This window comes from Coturnix japonica, chromosome 18 (assembly GCF_054131305.1).
Source record: "Coturnix japonica strain WE chromosome 18, WE-NBRP24, whole genome shotgun sequence".
NCBI classification, from domain to species: Eukaryota; Metazoa; Chordata; class Aves; order Galliformes; family Phasianidae; genus Coturnix; species Coturnix japonica.
In genome coordinates, this window is record NC_140680.1 from 12,077,767 (window position 1) to 12,094,375 (window position 16,609).

Consider the following 16,609-nt stretch of genomic DNA (forward strand, 5'->3'; position numbering starts at 1 on the left):
ACAAACTGCAGAGCTCCATCATCATTTACATCCTTTCTGCTAAACATAAGGATAATCATTCATTTAGAGGACATCTTTCTGAGTCTGAGGCTGGGTCATGCCTCTGCTGCAAGGAAATACCCTGCAAGGGACCGGCAGCAAAATATCCCTTCTGCACTATTTGGTTCTGGCTCATATTGCCAGCTCACTGAACAACCCTGAGTGTAAACAATGAGCAGGATATGATCAAATGAACGAGATTTTCATTTGCATTGAGCCACATGTACTGTGTAACAGTGCAATGCGCTCTTAAAAGGAAGACAGCTCTCCCCTTCCAGCGGCACAGTCATATGAAGAAGTGGTTACAATAATCATGAATCAAGTCTAATTTAACATCTAATTTTTCCCAGATCTTTATTGGATACAGATACAAAAACAGAATGGCTCCACTAAACTGATTTGTGCAAACAAATATCTGTTTCCATCATCACAATGGCTTTAGGTGCTTTATTTCCCCAATAAATAACTGGTTATCTTAAGATAGATAGTCTTCTTCTCCAGTATAGACTGGCCATACTAAAGGGAAGTGAGAAACCTGCTTCTGACATGGACATACACACAAAAACGTATTCCCACATTTAACTGTGAGGAGCCTGCTGCCAATCTTTGTGGTGCTAGAAGGTGCTGGAAATGCTGGACTATGCCTCCCCTTATGAATCCAGCCTCCCACAGTCCCATCACTCCACTCTTACCCGTTTCAATGTCCTGTGTTCCCCAATGGACAATTGGCAGGCTAGCAGGAATTACCAGGGCTGCCCCAGCCCTTCCTGCTACATACAACTTAGTCCACAGTGAAGAAACAAAATGCCATGCAGGAAAAACACCAATTAAATCCATTTTCATGGAGACACGGAGGGAAAGAAAGTGACAAAAACAATATTAGTAAGAAATGGGGAATATATGGGATCAACTTGGCAGTTAATGCTGGAAGCCCCATGCAAATTGCTGAGGAAGGAAGTGAGTGAAGAAACATTGGTTAGTAAGGTGCAGCACAGAGACCTGGTAAACAGATTTTGAGACAAACATCAAATTGTGCACAGGTAAACAGCCCACGAGCTCCTTCAGTTTTGAGATGAGAAAATGAAATGCAGCTGACATGCTATGTTGAAATGTGCTTTCTGAACGGTTTGAGATAAAAAGGTGTATATTTTTAGATATTATTCCTTTTCAAATTGAAGTTTTTGAAAATGTTTCTTAAATCTGTATTTTATTTTATTTTATTTTATTTTTCAATTGCCATTTTGCTTGGGAAATTCTTCCACGTTATTCTCATCTTTCTTGTGCAAAGTTGATTGGCACTTTTCAACCAGCCTTCAGGAGGGCAGGGAGGGCAGAAAGCAGGACCCTTTGCAGGGAAGGGGAAAGTGAACAGGCAGAGATGAGACTAGAGCAGGCTAATTCCTGTCCCAGCAGCTGTTCAGCTACACTGCTGCTCAGTGATGGTGGAGAAATCTGACTTCCACATGACCCGGTCCCATGGGTAAATGGTCACTCTTTGGTGAAAGCCAGTCTGCAATTAGTGATTACAGCAAACACAGCTCAGATGGGCTTTGCTTATGTACTTATGTAAGTGGTAAATGCTATTCTTAGGATGTCCAAACCCACTGGTGATTCTTCTAACAATAACTGAGCACCGTGCAAAGCTACAGACACAGCTGGGGCTTGGACACGAGATTGAAGCAACACCCAAAATCCTCCTGATGGCTCTGAACCTGTGCTGTGACGCAGTGCTGCAGATCCCACACCACAGTGACTGAGTACTCCTGGAAAGACTCAATTTCTGCCTTTTTTTTTCCCCAGCAATATTCATTCTTTATAATGCATCTGACCCACACTTTTGACCTCATTCCTGCTGCCTTTTTGCAGTGCCTGAGCTAGAAGTCATGCCCTGGCTACTGCACAGATAGACCCAGCAGTGTTCATGCTCTGAAGGATTTTGTCCTTGGGATGAAAAACGTGGATTAAAATCTCTCCAGAGCAGGGACACGCTGCTCACACTCACACAGCTTCGGGCTCACACGTCCCAAGCATTCAGCAGCCATCCCAGAACTGTGCACCATGGCTGCTCACCCGCCTGCACACACGGGAATGGCTCCATGGAGCTGGCGAGGAGACGTCTTCCCATGCAGGGACACACAGGTACACACGTGCACACAGAGTCAGGCACGTTGGGTGTGCAGCCCCCAGCAACACACACAGGTACCTGTGCACAGACCTCACACATGCCGAGGAGGGAGATGCAGCTCCCACAGCTTTCAGGACACACACAAAAGCCAAGAGACATTATGGCAGGCACTCACTTGGATTTGTTCTCCTCATAGTGAGCACTGGTCTTAATGTATCTGGCCAGTTCTATCTGCATATCGCCGAATAAAGGAACCACCTGCAGCTGCTGGAAAAGAAAACAAAAGATGGTTGAAACGCAGCAGTGTCCCTAGGTTGATGCAAAGGACGAGGAAGTGGCATCGTGCAGCTCTGAAGCTACAGGCTGTTCAAACCTGGATCTTTTCACACTTAGGAACCAACTGAAAACTATCACAAAGGGTTTAGGGGCAAGAAAGATCCCCCATTGCGAGTGCTTTGGAGCTGTGGGCTTGCCAGTATTGGTTTGGTTATTGTTAGAATGCTGTAAGCAGTATCAGCTGTAAGAGAAAAGGGTCTTTTTACACCAAAAACAGAGAAGCATATTCCTCATTGGGGCTTACTGACTCCCACCATAATGCGCAGGGAGAACAGAGGGATAAAACCCAGCACACTGGTATCCTGGCAGCACAGCAGGGAGGGGAGGTGTAGGCTGCTCTGCTGCACTGCCAGAGATGTGGCCTCTTTCCCCAGGGAGCTCAGATTTTACTTTGGCACTGTGGTTGCTTGTGATGTATCTTACAGTTTCTCCATTAAAAAAAGACCAGTCAGTCTCTGCATGCACTACAACATGGATCTGCTCTCTCTGTACATCTCAGGAGGATTTTGATGGGAAATAAACTCTAAGTAAGTGCACTGAGCATGTCTCAAGCTCACAGAGGCCTCCACTGGACTAAGGTTTCAGCTGCAAGCAAAATTCAACCAATAGCTTCCTGCAGTTCTTCAATAAAAAGTGATGCTTCAGCTTCACCTGACTACAAAAGCTTCACCCCAAAATTCAAGGAATATGGTGGCAAATTCGCTGTCCTATTATATCACACACTTCCTTTCTGAGGCTGCTTGCATGGAGGGTACACAATACTATCATCAGGAATTCCCAGTAGTGCTTTCCTAAGCAGTTTAAATGAAAGGGTAGTTCCTTTTCGCTACTCAAATTCCCAGTCAATCCATTAAAAAATTAATCAGAAGGCAGCAAGCAGATGTAGTAAGAGGAGCAGTTGGCTTTTCTTATTGAGATCTGATAGTCTGGAATGGTACTTAACTGATTGGGTGAGACCACAGCAGATGTTGGAGAAGTGCTCACAGAAAAAAGCTCGAAAGGAAGAAGTTATTCCATGCAGTGGATGATACTTTACCGGTCCAATTCTCTGATGGACCACAACCTTTTTCTATGAACCATGGATGTGCTCGAGTGCAGCAAGATGACCAAACACTACAAATTACACTGAAGATTTGGTTTAAACTGGGGCAAAGATTCAAATTAGCAGAGGTGAACTCAGAATAAAAACTCAGAAAACTCCAAGAGATGGCATGATAAATCTCTTTCACAAAGCTGCAGTCCTCAGCCATCAACCTGGTGACTGGGAAGTATTCAGCCACCTCATTATCTCCCCCATCTGTGAGGTTATAGTGCCTGTAGATCCCTATGGCAGTGTTTGAGCCTTGGAGATGACACAAATATGGGTAAACAGGTCCTCACTTGAGGTGAGGATGCAGCAGCAGGTACATCAGCCTTCCATGAAATCAGCTATCCAAGCTCACCAGCACATTTTTCCCTTGCCAGACCCCAACATGAGCTGACCTGCTCCAAACCTGGAAAGTCTTCAAGACTCAACCCGTGCACAGAACCAAAGGGCAGGAGGAATCATTTCACCCTGCCAGTGTCCAGGAGATGTTTGTACTGTGCTGAGCTCAAGCAAGATGTGTAATCAGGCAAAGACAATGCAAAGTCAGCCCTCCTCTCCATATGCCACTGACAGCTTGCATACACACATTTGGGGAGGAAACAGACAGGGTTACCCCAAACACTTCTTGTGCTGAGCAGCCCTGAGGCAATGCTTTCCTCCATACGGCCCGGGGAGCAGCCAAGGGCTGAATCCAGCTGCACGTGGAAAAGGGACAGAGGGAGGCTGCACAGCTGCTTCCCAGGATGCCACTGGAAAAACCCAGCTCTTGCAGGCCTTTCCCCAAAACCAGATAAAACAAAAAGGATTCATCAAACCATCATCAAACCTCAGCCCCCCAAGGAATTCCCTGAACACCTGCAAATTCCAACCACTACAAGCTCTCCAAGAAGTCTTTTTTTGTCTCTTACAGGGAACAGCTTACATACCAGGCTAGACTGCCAATGGTATGTTGGCTGGCCAGCTTTGTCCCCTGTCCCTCAAAATGCCAGCTCAGCAGTGAGCTGAGAGACAGGGCAAACCCACCCATAAATCATGGTGCTCTTCAGGAGACTGCAGCCCAGCCTGAAAACTGTGCCAAGCTAGATGTTGGCCTGGCCTACCTTTCCCTTGTCCACATAACAGACCTTCCATGTGCCAATCCCATCCTTCAGCCCTTGGCAGGAGGGCCATCATCTCCCATCTCACCCATGCTGTGCCTCTGTGCCTATGCATATTCATGACAATCCCACACATCATCCTTCTATCTAGACAATTCCTTGATCCTTTAGGGATTTTGTGGAACTACAAATGACTCCTGTGTCTTTTTGTTGGCGGCATGTGCAGTGATACAGGCTGGTAATTCACTGGTCTCCAGTCTCGCCCAGATGGGTCACTGACCTTGAAGAACTTGTCTATTTTGCTGAGGTTGATTCTCTTCTTGGCATCCAGTTTGTAGATGTTGCTGACATTGCCATCCATAAGATATAGGCCAAACCCCATCACCTGAAGAAGACAGAAAGTGAAAGTCTCATTAACTCTCAATTGTTCCCTCTCTTTCACAAAGACAATACAAAATTCTTCTCCTCTCATATTCTAGGCAAGCATTTGCTCCCAGGAAATTGAAAACATCTAAAATATTCTCTTGAATTGATTTTTTCCCTTTAATTCAGTGCAAATCATTATAGATATTAAACCTACCCACATTATCCTTCAAAGAATCTAAACTGACTCATACCATGGTAATGATATTCTTAGGGTAATAGTGACTGTAATCACTGTAATAACTGACTTACAATAAGGACAAACATACTAACTAAGCAAGCTGTGTGCCCATACGGATATTGGCTCTTCAGAGAAGGTATGCATGTAAACCCAAAGGAGAAAAAACAAAAGGAAGAGAAACATTGTCTTGGAAGGGAATTTCACTTCATTAAATCTAAAGTGGAACTACCCAAATGCCCAGCTCTGTAAGTACAGCCAAACCTCACCTTTAACAGCATATGCTTCTCACTGGGTGTGAGATACATCTTGTTTTCATAGTAATCCACACAGATGTTGACAATATCAGCCAGCAATTCCTCGTAGCCAGGGATAACCTCGAGTTGTTGGTGCAGACACTGAAACAGCAACGCAGGACACTTTATCCACATGGGCAGAGGAAGAGCAGGAATATGTTTCCAGAGGTGGAAACATACTTGAAAGATTAAGAAGATAATGAGGTTTCTTAAAACCCTGTCTGCACTTGAGTTACAGATAGAAGATTGACCTCATGGTACCACCTATAAAGAGGAACCTTCTGTAGGAGAGCTCTCCTTTTCAGATTGATGACAGCAGCCAAGCGTCAGACAGTGAGATGAAAAACAGTCTGCACAGAAGCAGACCTTCTGACTGTCTCCTGTCTCTGTGCAATATTTTATCTAATTAGCAGAATCTGTAGGGCCTGTAGATTGTGGAGGTCCCTTGTGTCTGATCTGCAATCCCTATGCAGCTACAGAGACAGACTGGATGGATTTCTGGAAAAAAATAAGGGCAAGGTTTATGAGAGAAAGCCTCCTGAGAGCTCTTCTTACATCTTTTAGAGTTTTATCCTTGTCTTGACATAAAGAGACCTCCAAAGCTACCCAGGATAACCCAATGGAGAGAGTTGTTACTAGACTTATGCAGCCTGACCCAGACACCAACAATCATCAGAAATGACCCAACAAAAAAAGGCAGATATTGCTGCAGTCCAGCCTGAAGCTCCCTGAAGCATGGAAGGGTCAAATGGTTCAGAGGGATGGACTTGCCTGTGTGATGCGGTTGTGATTTGCCAGGAACATAGAGAGGTTCTGGGACTCCTGGATGGACTGCGGGTCTGCCATCTTCCGCAGAAACTGGGCAGCTCTGAATGGGAAAAATCCACCATCACCATGAACTGTTGCCCAATGCCAGGCTCTCGCCACCCATCCTCCTCACTTCACCTGCAGCTGCAGAGCAGCAGCCGCAGAGCTCACCTGCAGCAGAGCCTTCCCCTTTCCTCATTTTACCAACAGGGAACTGAAACACACAGAAGCTTGATCTTTTTCTTACAAAGAGACCACAACAGCACAGATAACCACCCTCCCGCCTCCCTGTATCTGCCAGATCCCATTGCAGGCAATGCCTTCGGCCAGACCAGGTGCAGGCTCAGCCCTGCTTCTTGCCCCTCACCTTTTGTAAGCCGAGTGGTCATTTTTGACACTGCACTTCATGTTCTTCAGCTCATCCAGGACAGCAAACATGTTGATGAACTTGCCCAGGGTGAGGAGATAGGCCTCAGAGACAAAGTCCTTCCTCCGCTCTGCATGGCACAGGCGCTTCACCTCGCTGCAGAACCGCTCGATAGCCTTGCGCTGGAAGGCAGTGGGATAGGGTCAGCACATGCACACCACCACCCCTACAGCCACCATCCCCTACCTTCCCCTGGTGGGATGGCAGCTTCAGGGTCTCACGCAGTTATTGCCATGAAATGAGGCAGCATTACAGACCCCTGCAACAAATGTCCTCCATGCTGGAGGGGAGGAGGAGACTTGAATCCTCTGCCCAGCCTGCCTGGATAGCAGTGCTGTCTGCCAAATAACGCTTTGGTTCTTTAGGTGGAGAATTAAGATCTCATGGGACATGAAACCCAAAGGCGGTAGTAAAACCCAGTTGCAGCCAGTTGTAAATGCAAGCAGTGACATAGGGAGCTCCCTTGAGCCTACAGCAGCTCTGTTTTTCTATGCTGTCATTACTCTACTGGGATCTGAGTATGTTATTTTCTCAAGTGTCTCATATGTGGCATCCGTTAGCTTTGGTGTTTGACTCTGTGACATAGCAGAGTGAGCTATGCTGGCCCTGCTAAAGAATCTCAAACCAAAGACATTATTTTTGTCAACTACTTTGACCACATACCTGAAAATACATGAACTTCATAAGCTTGGTCACTTCTGGCTCCAGAACTTCTACTGTCTTCTCATAAATCTCCACTCGGTTTGGCTGTTCATTACATTTCACCTGCAAAGACAAATGATGATTGTCAGCATTAAAAATATGCAGAAATACGTTTTCCAAGCTCCACAGAAGTTCTGCAAACCCTTTTATCAGTAGGGTTAATGCAAGTGTGCTGCATCTGCCTGCAGTGTTGTCAGCCTGCACTTCTGAAGTGATGAAGTGAGCTCTCATGTGGCAGAGCTTTGTGTTGGAGGCTGAATCACAGCTCAGTGGACCATGTGGGCAACCTTAGTCATGCCTGTAGGTGTCTGAAGGACAGAACCACCAAAATTCAGGTTGGAGAAGGACTGAAAAACATTTGAAACAGAACTAGAAGGGGAGAATGATTAAGCCTGGGACCTTCAGGTACACCAACAGCAGAACATTTGGTTTCTGTTTTCAACCATTCTACCCTCTTCAGTCTTTGCTTTTTTTCTACCTCCACCCCAGACTGACCCAAACTGATCCATTGAAGACAAAACCACGCGTACCTGGGGGATGGCTCTTGAGCAGCTCCTCCATGTGTACAGCATCACGGCATACTCATGGCCTTCTTCCAACATTTCATTCTGAAACACAGAGAGGTGTTGATAGGGCAAGGCACACACTGCAGTGTGGCATTGCTGGGCAGTGCCCAGGGACTCACCATGCTGGAGTGCACCGTTGCCTGCTCGATGTACCTGGCAATGCCGGTCACAAAGGCATTTCTGTCTTCAAAGTTTGTGTCAAAATTAGCCTATGGGTGAAATGGAGATGAGGATTAAAATATGCACAAGCTAGATGTTTGCTCACCTAATGCCGTGTGCTGTCAAATTGTTTCAGAAGTACAGGCAAGAAAACCCCCAGCAGGCACAGGGAGAAGCAGGAAGGATCTTGGGACATAGGGGTCATAATGAATTGGAGGTGCTGAAAATCACTGCATCTCTAGGGATAAAGTAGATTAATATATGCAGTTTGCATATCGGAATCCCACGTGTTCATTAGAGGAAACCCTGCAGATGATGGATATGAAGATATGGCCATTGAGACTCACAAAGCTTTCTAAAATCAAGCCAAGCCAGTGGGGATCAGTTATATAGAACTGTAGCCACACCAGTGAGCAGAACTGTAGCAAGTATATGAAGGATTTCAGTATTTTAACCTCATTAACTTCTATTTGTGCCCTGGCTGCTAGGGGAAGGCCACATCCTGTCAGCAGGAATTGCAAAGGATAAACATAGAAAGAGCAGGGAAAGAAATGTCTGGGAAACATAAATGTGAGCGTCAGCACTCGGTGCTTAGTGCTAGTGCTTCTATTGCAAGCTGATGCTTTGGGGGAAACAGTTGTTGTGAAACCTGAGCTACTGCTTTGCATGTAGATATGGCAGTAAGAAAGTGCAAAGCAAGGCAGGGGGTGAAAGCACAGCGCCTCCACCTCATTCACATGCTTTAGGCTTGGGCAGTTTCCTCTGCGCAGGCACCCTGATGCTATCTGCTGCACAGCAGAGCACACATAAGTCCCAAGAGCACAGAGCAATGTCATCAGCATTGCAGTGACTGTGTTCACCTCAATAACTGACTTCCTGAGCAGCTGAGCCGGGAGCACAAAGCTGTAGCCATAGAGCTGCTTTTCTTTGTGCATCCATGACCCTAATGTGCAGCAAACCTGAGGCTGCAAATGCATTTTCAAGTAGCAGGAAGAGTGCTAACCCCAAAGCAGGTGTGATGAGGAACCAGGTTTGGCCAGTACTTCCAGATTCAGTTTTGTCATTGTTTCAGTGAGGTTTACAGGCCAAGCTGAGAGCACACATGTGGCCATGAAGCACAAGTAAAGCTGTGCCACTGGGCAGGACATTGAGCCTCCCATGGGCCACAGGCCAGCAGAGGGTAAAAATTACTTTGTGAAGATAGATGTTAAAATGTTACTAAGATTTTCCAGGGAGAGATGAAAGTTGAACAGCCCAGAAATGCCTTTGGGTCTGATAACCCAGGGTGATACCAATGCTACTGAACAAGCCCTCAGTCTGACCTGCTGAAAGAGATACTGTAACTCCAGCACCCTGCACACACAGCACAGCAATCACCGTTGGGTTGCATTTATGCATGACCACGGTAAGGCGTGCAGACAGGAGTGGCAGGATGGAGAAAGTAACCCCATGTTATATTTAACCCTGGGAGTGTGCTATAGGACAGGGTGTGGTGGCCAAACAGTCGTGGCATCCCACTGTGAGTCCAAAAGCAGCACTTTGAGCCTTCACTTGAGATCATGCCGGGCTTGGGCAGTGCCGCTGCAGATGAATCTTGTGGTCACTTGAAGCAGAGCAGTGGTTATCATAGAACCATAGACTTGTTTGAGGTGGAAGGGACCCTTAGAGCCCATCTGGTCCTAATCCTCTGCAATGAACAGACTCCATCAGGTGCTCAGAGCCCCTCCAGCCTGACTGTGGGTATCTCTATGGAGGAGGAACCTCCACCTCTCAGGGCAACCTGTGCCAGTGCCTCACCACCCCGCTGCCTGCCCTCCCCCAACCTGCAGTTCCAGCTGTGTGCACAGCACAGGACAGACAAATTCAGGCTGAACTCTGATTCTGACCTACTTAGACACATGCACTTAGCATTTAAAGGAAACACAGAAATACAGAACAAAACACTGCTGAGAACTTTCTGTTGTTATCACAAATCTCATCTCTGGCTTCTTATTCACTTGTGCACTCTGGTCCTCATTTTTAACTTCCCTATGTCTTGCTCAGCATTAAAGAACCCTTTTCCCAGTCTCTGGCAGCAGAGCTGTGGCTCGATCTGTTCTGAACATTTCCTCCATCATGCTGACTGGAAGCACTTTCTGCTCCTTCTCCCAGCACCACGTGTCCCTGTGCTATGCAGAACAGCCCCTGTGCCCTGTGGGGCTGGGAGCTGTGGGTACCTGGTACATGATGGAGGAGGGAGGTGGCTCGATGCATGGCTGCTGGTCTGGCAGCGGCAGCTCCTCCAGCAGGTCCACATTGGACAGGGCATCCTCCAGCGTGACGTGGGTCGTCATGGTGCCAGCTTTTCAGTTTCCACACTAGATCTAAAGGAAAAGAGAGGGTGATAAACAGCAGCCAGAAGACTGAGTGGAAAAGCACCAAAGGACAAAACTGGAACCAGGCCTGCCTTGCAATGCAGGGGACACGATCCCAGTTTATCTTGTTTTCCTTTTCTTGTGTATTTAACCTATATCTCTGTGTCATCTCCCTCTCCACAATTCAATAACAGAACAGGAATGCAGAATCAGAGGAACACAACCACCCACCCGACTCCTTCTGTGCTCAGCTCTGTGCACAACAGCTGGGTGCTGCGGTGCAGCCCGAGCAGCCTGAAGTGAAAGCGTGAGATGCAAAGCAATGCTTTCAAAAATAACACTCAAAGCAGTGCAAGGAGAAAAGCATGAGCAGCGCTGACACTCACATGGTGCCCTCCCTGCATGAGGAGGCATTGGAAACTGTAAACAACAAAGCATGTTTTTGTAGGTGAACCAGAAAGGATCAGGTTCTGGACAGCTTAGGTAGTGAAAAAAAAGAGGGGGTTGTTAAAAATTGTATTTGTTTGGTTTTACTGTGCAGTGCTTCTCCTGCTCAGACCCTGCTTGCCCTGAAGCTGCCACCAGCTGTGTCCTGAGATGGTGCCAGCTGCACATGACACAAAAAACAGAGGAAAATGTTTCTGAAAGAGCTCGCTGCTGCTGCTTACCTCTGTGCTCAGCCAAACCAGCAGGAAACACAGGACAAACCTCTAAGTCCTGGATCTCTTTTGCACTTCACCTTTGCAGTGAATGCCTCACCATGGACGGACCCTGCTGTCCTCCAGGCTGAGCACTTGTATAACCACAGCCACCAGGCTCTCCTTGGTTAATACCTAATCCCTGTGCAATGGCTGTGCTGACCTGGAGTGTGTCTCCTAGAAAACACTCAGTTGCACTTAAACATTTGCAGGGAGAGAAATGACTTTAAATATTGACATGTTTAGCAGATCACTCCCCTTTTAAAGTGTGGTGTTTTTTGTTCTTTGTTTTTTGTTTTTTCAAGTTGGGCCCAATTAGTTTCAAATGTGAACTGAATTTATCACTTTAAGACAGTAGAGCTCTGTTAGCAAAGTTTTCATGAAGATACTCCTGGGTTTCAATAGGAACACCCCGCAACCTTTGAATTAGCTCAGGCAAGTGGGCTGAGCTCTTCGATGCCTTGTTACAGAGCACACCTCCCAATCCTTTAATCATCTCTTTGGCTTTTCTCTAAGCTTGATCCCATTTTCCACTTCTGGAGCTTTTTTTGGTGAGGTTCAGACAGCGTAGCAGGACATGGTGCTCCAGCACTGCCTGCACAAACACCATCCACAAAAGCAGCACAGAGTCCCTTCTCATGCACCAACACATCATGTCCTTTGGTCACAGCAGCAGTCCTACAGGCACTCCTGCTCAGCTGATTATCTGCCTCAATTCCCTTAGGTCCATTTTTCTTTTTGCTGTTTGTTTTTTTAATTGAGTCACTGTTTCCCAGACTATGACTTTGCTTTTCATTTCCAGCACTGGGAGCATGGAAAGACAATAGCTTTGGGACGTCCATAGATAGACACACACACACATACACACCCAGTAAGGAACATGACCCAAGGGGATGGATGGATGCATGCAGACCTGAGTGGCTTCATGCTGGGTGAGGGCAGGGATAAGCTGTGCCTCTTATTGCTGCTGTCTGCAGCAGGAGCTCTGAGAGCACGAAGGGGTCTGGTAAAACATGTGTCACCTCCACAAATGCCTTCCCAAGGCAGTGGGCAGCTTTTTGGGCTGTAGCAGGAGATCTGGTTCCCAGTTTAGCATCTCAGACCCACAGTGCAGAGTACTGCACAAACCTGCAGGAAGACAACAGCCCCTGCCATAAAGGTTTTGTACTCAAACCCCGGAAGGGAGGAGGCAGCAGTGTGGAAATAATGAACAGAAAAGGAAGCATCGAGCAAAGTGAGCAAACAGCCATGAGCAAAGCCCGCCCTATGCTTGGCCATGCAAGAAACAGGATCCAGGTGACAAAACTGCACAAATGTTCTGGGTTTAACAGATGAATCTTCACTACAACATCCCTGGAAACCCAATTTCAATTATGTGCTTTCTTCAGCAGAATGGAAGAGCCAAAGCAGATAAAGGGGCACAGTGCAGGCTGTGAGTGGTGCCTGCAGTGTATCAGCAGTGTTTCCTGTGCGAGCACACATCACTGCTCAGGGTGGAGCACAGTGTGCCCCACATGGGGCTTTTTCACTACACATGCATGTGTGCAGAGGGGTGAGGCTTCCCTCCTTGCACAGGAAACATATCCTGCCTGAGTGGAGTGAAGCACCACCACCCAGGCTGCTAGAAGCTGCCTCTCTAAAGTATTTTGTTCTGCATATCCTGCCACTGGAGCTCTGCCAGCTCGATGCTTTTTGGTAGAACGACACCCTACAAGAGCCAACCTCATCCTGGGGAAACCCTGTGGCCACGAGGATGATGCCATTAATGCTGATGAGCACTCTGCTGCCCACACTCTGCCTGTCCTCTGCAGAAACCTCCTCCCACTGCCATTGTGATGTTCAGTGCTCCCCATCCCACCTGCCCAAAGGACTGCAATCCCAGGTTCGCCATCCCAAAGCTGAAATGAAGGTAAATCTGTTGTGAGAACAGAGGGCTGGATTTAACAGTCTGGAGGAAGACTTTGGGAAGGAGCAACCATGGACATCCCAGATGGATGAGCTCCCATTGCAGCCAGGCCCTAACTTCCCTATCTGTGCAATATCATCTTCACAGCAAGAGGAACAAAGGAGACTTCATTGTTAGGGCAGCTTGGGGGAACAAAGGACGACTTTTGAAAGTGGAGCCATAATGAGTATGTTGCATTCATGTGAGCTTGGCTTTGCAGCTGCACAGCTGAGAGCTGTGGGGAAGTGGGATGCTTTGGGTGCTCAGCACTCCTGCTCCCACAGCAGACATCCATGCTGGAGCTGCAGGAGCTGCCAAGCACAGGAGAGGCACCAGGAATTACCCTGCAGTTTGACAGTAGCTTGAGGTCCAAGCCCTGCAAGCCTGGGGTGAGTTGCTGCAAAATGGCTTTTGATGGAAAGGTGGTAACATGGAAGAAAAGGAGGAAAACTTCTGGTCACCTCCCAAGGATCTGGTGTTCTGCTTCAGCTGCACAACCTGGAAAAGCCATGTTAACTTATTGGGCCCTGTGATAATGCTTCACCCTCTTACTCCAAAAAATCATTTTACTCATGGTCAGAAACCATCCTGGCCCAGCAAGCACCCCAGCAGGCTGACATCTTGGGTACACAGCAGAACATTTCTGGTGCCCATTGCCTTGTGGCAAGAGAAGGGTACATGCTGCTGGCCAGCCATGGATTTTAGTAAAGCAGAGCAATTCCAGGGTGCAAAAGGATTGTAATACTCTTGCCCCAGAAGCACGAGATTAACATCCCCTGTGTTGTAGAATGCATGTCATCAACACCCTCCTCACATACTGTAAGACTGCCTTGGAATTGCAACCACCACAGTCAGGAGGTTCTTAGCATGAGCAAATCAACACAGCCAGGATGAACAGAGCTGGGCTGCTGCCCTCCACAGCCACAGCCATTAATAACCATGAAATTACCCTTCCTGATGAAAAAAAAGGAAGCCAAACTGCACCCCTCCTGAAGCTGTCTGCCTGCATTTGCACTCTAAATCTGCTGCCATCCCACTAAGGCTGAGCTCCAGACATCTGTGTATCTCTCTCTCAGCAGCATCGTTAATTTGGGATTTATTTCTTGTAGAATAACTTCATTTATTTCTGGCCAAGGAAGAAGGCTGCTATAGGAAACTGCATTTCCAATATAGCTGAGAAATTCAGAGCAAGTTTGTGAGCAGGATCCTATTCTGACAGTCAAAGCACTTCTTGGGAGATAATCTCATACAGAACAGTGTTGTTAGTAGTTTGATAATCAGTAATGTCCCAAAAGTGATCTTCCTCTTTCTGTGCATAGACAATAATTGTTTGTTAATAAAATTAGTATTGTGATATCAGGATATTGAGCTTTGCTCGAGACCCGAGTCAGAAAATGGAAGGCTTTTCCATATTCCTTGTGCTTCATTAATAGCAATTAGCTGTACAGAGAAAAGGAGAAAGGAATTATCCTTTGTAGGGAACTGCCCCAGAATTACACGCAGCGACAGACACCATCACAGCAGGCAGTGCCCAACCTCTGACAACAACTGCCATCGTGCAAAGCGTGGCTGTGGGGCAGGAGGGCTGTGGGGCAGGAGGGCTGTGGGGCAGGAGGGACGCCGGGTTGCAGCCCATCCTAATTGCAGGAAATGGCTGTGATCTGAGGCCAAGGCCAGAACCCCCGCGGAAAGCAGCAGATGGCGAAGAGGCCAAGCTCTGCTGCTGGCAGCATCCCTAACGGCACACAAACCACCCCCCTCGCCAAATCAGACAGCAGTGGGGTTCCAGCACGTGCCCCTTTTCCTCCCTATACCCCTCCAAGCCCTGCAACCCATGGAGATTTCCTGCCGCCCTCCCTGCTCAGGTAGGATGCGGATGCCATCGGCACAGTGTTTGCAGCAGCATCCTCGGCCGCGAAGTTCAATAGAAACAGACGCATCTCGCTCGCAGGCGGCCCCGCACACGGGAAGGGCCGCTTTGCTCACCATTTTGCCATCACTCCACGCCCGGCGCTGACCCTCAGCCCGCACCCCGAGACCGTCTGCCCCCCCCCCCATCTCCATCTCCATCTCCATCTCCATCTCCATCTCCATCTCCATCCCTCCGGCCGCATTGCTCACGCGGAGCATCGCCGCCCCCCGGCTGCCATTGCCGCTCGCAGCGGGGCCTGCAGCGCCCGCCGGGCCCGGGGTTTGGCTTCATGCCCCTCCCGCGGTGCGAGGATGGGGAAGGAAGGGGGTAGAGAGGAGAGAAGGAGATTCTATTTTCCTATTTTTGCTATTTTCCTATTTTTGCTATTTTGCAATTCTCCCTCCCATCCCCTCCTCCTCCCCCCCAGCCTTGCAATAAACGCTGCAGGTAGCCCTGAGCATTATGGGATACATCCTGCACATCCCGGCCCCTCCGTGCCGCCCTCCCTGCCCTACCGGGGTGGCAGCACCTGCCCCGATTAAGGCACCCCCGGCCCCGCTGTTACCCGAGGGTCATACCGGGTAGCGCAGCCCCGGGCCGCGAAGCGCTGAGGTCGCGCAGCCCCCTCGCAGCATCGCCCACCCCCTCGCCTCTCACCTGGCGCTGTATTCGGGGCTCGGGGCGGCGATGCTCGGATGCTCCGCACAAAGAGCAGGAAATGGCTGCAGCAAGTGCACTTCCGCGGCTCTCCGCCGGCCCCTCCGCTCGGTGGCGGCGGTGGTGGCGGCAGCAGCGGCGGCGGACGGGGGGAGAGCCCCGGCCCCCGCCGCGGGAAGGGCTGGAGCCGTGCGCTCCTCCTCCGGGGGATGCGTGGGGCCGCATCTCCGCCCCTCCGCCGGGGATGGCACAGAGAGGGGGGCTGGAGGGGGACCGCAATCCCCACCGGGAGCCCCGGTGCTCGGGGAGTGCGGTGGGAGACACGGGAAGGCAGAGCCTGGCTGGGATTCGCCTTCTCGCTGCTGCGGAGGTTCGGGTTGCAGCCTCTCCGCCCCTCGCGGAGCTGTACCGCCGTTAGATTTTACCTACCGAGTTCCTGACAGCCTGCTGGGTAGCAGAAACCTGAGCGTGGAAGGGACCTAAAGCAGGAGGCAATCAGTGCTTGGAGCTTCGAGCATTGTCTGAGTCAGCTCTGAATCCGAAATATCTTCCTTTCGGCATTTTGGGCATCTGGCATTTCTTCACGGACAAGTTTCCCGACCTTCTGCTCATGCTGCTCTCTAAAGCTCTTCAGATCCAGCGTGAAATCCAAACTGGATCTCTTACAGCCTCCAGAGCAGCAGCTCCACGTGGTCATTGATACAAACCCTGTGCAGGTCGTTGGTCATTTTCCAGCAGCTATCCCAGCTCCTGATGCTGCCTCTAGAAAGACATTGATGGGTACCCAAGGACCACTAAAGG

The 16,609-nt window shown here is 48.8% G+C and overlaps 2 protein-coding genes across 7 annotated transcripts in view; one reads left to right on the top strand and one right to left on the bottom strand.

The window, feature by feature from the left end:
• The window catches only part of CYFIP2 (cytoplasmic FMR1 interacting protein 2), a 46,712-nt gene extending 30,213 nt beyond the window's left edge, over positions 1-16,499 (bottom strand). For 2 of the 5 annotated variants that reach the window (XM_085518925.1, XM_015876251.3), the window contains exons 1-10: positions 15,809-16,095; positions 10,459-10,605; positions 8,203-8,292; positions 8,048-8,125; positions 7,479-7,580; positions 6,756-6,937; positions 6,353-6,449; positions 5,555-5,683; positions 4,965-5,069; positions 2,340-2,431 (exon numbers count right to left, since the gene is read on the bottom strand). In XM_085518925.1, coding sequence (XP_085375051.1) covers positions 2,340-2,431; positions 4,965-5,069; positions 5,555-5,683; positions 6,353-6,449; positions 6,756-6,937; positions 7,479-7,580; positions 8,048-8,125; positions 8,203-8,292; positions 10,459-10,575 — 992 coding nt within the window. In that variant the 5' untranslated portion in view covers positions 10,576-10,605; positions 15,809-16,095. Of the gene's footprint in view, positions 1-2,339; positions 2,432-4,964; positions 5,070-5,554; positions 5,684-6,352; positions 6,450-6,755; positions 6,938-7,478; positions 7,581-8,047; positions 8,126-8,202; positions 8,293-10,458; positions 10,606-15,808; positions 16,096-16,237 lie in introns of those variants that run through there. The other 3 variants (XM_085518924.1, XM_085518922.1, XM_085518923.1) reach the window with 3 other exon arrangements.
• Positions 15,009-16,609, top strand: part of C18H5orf58 (chromosome 18 C5orf58 homolog) — a 32,486-nt gene continuing 30,885 nt past the window's right edge. For both annotated transcript variants that reach the window (XM_032447444.2, XM_085518927.1), the window contains exon 1: positions 15,009-15,104. The gene's annotated coding sequence lies outside the window, so the exon portion shown is untranslated. The remainder of the gene's footprint in view (positions 15,105-16,609) is intronic.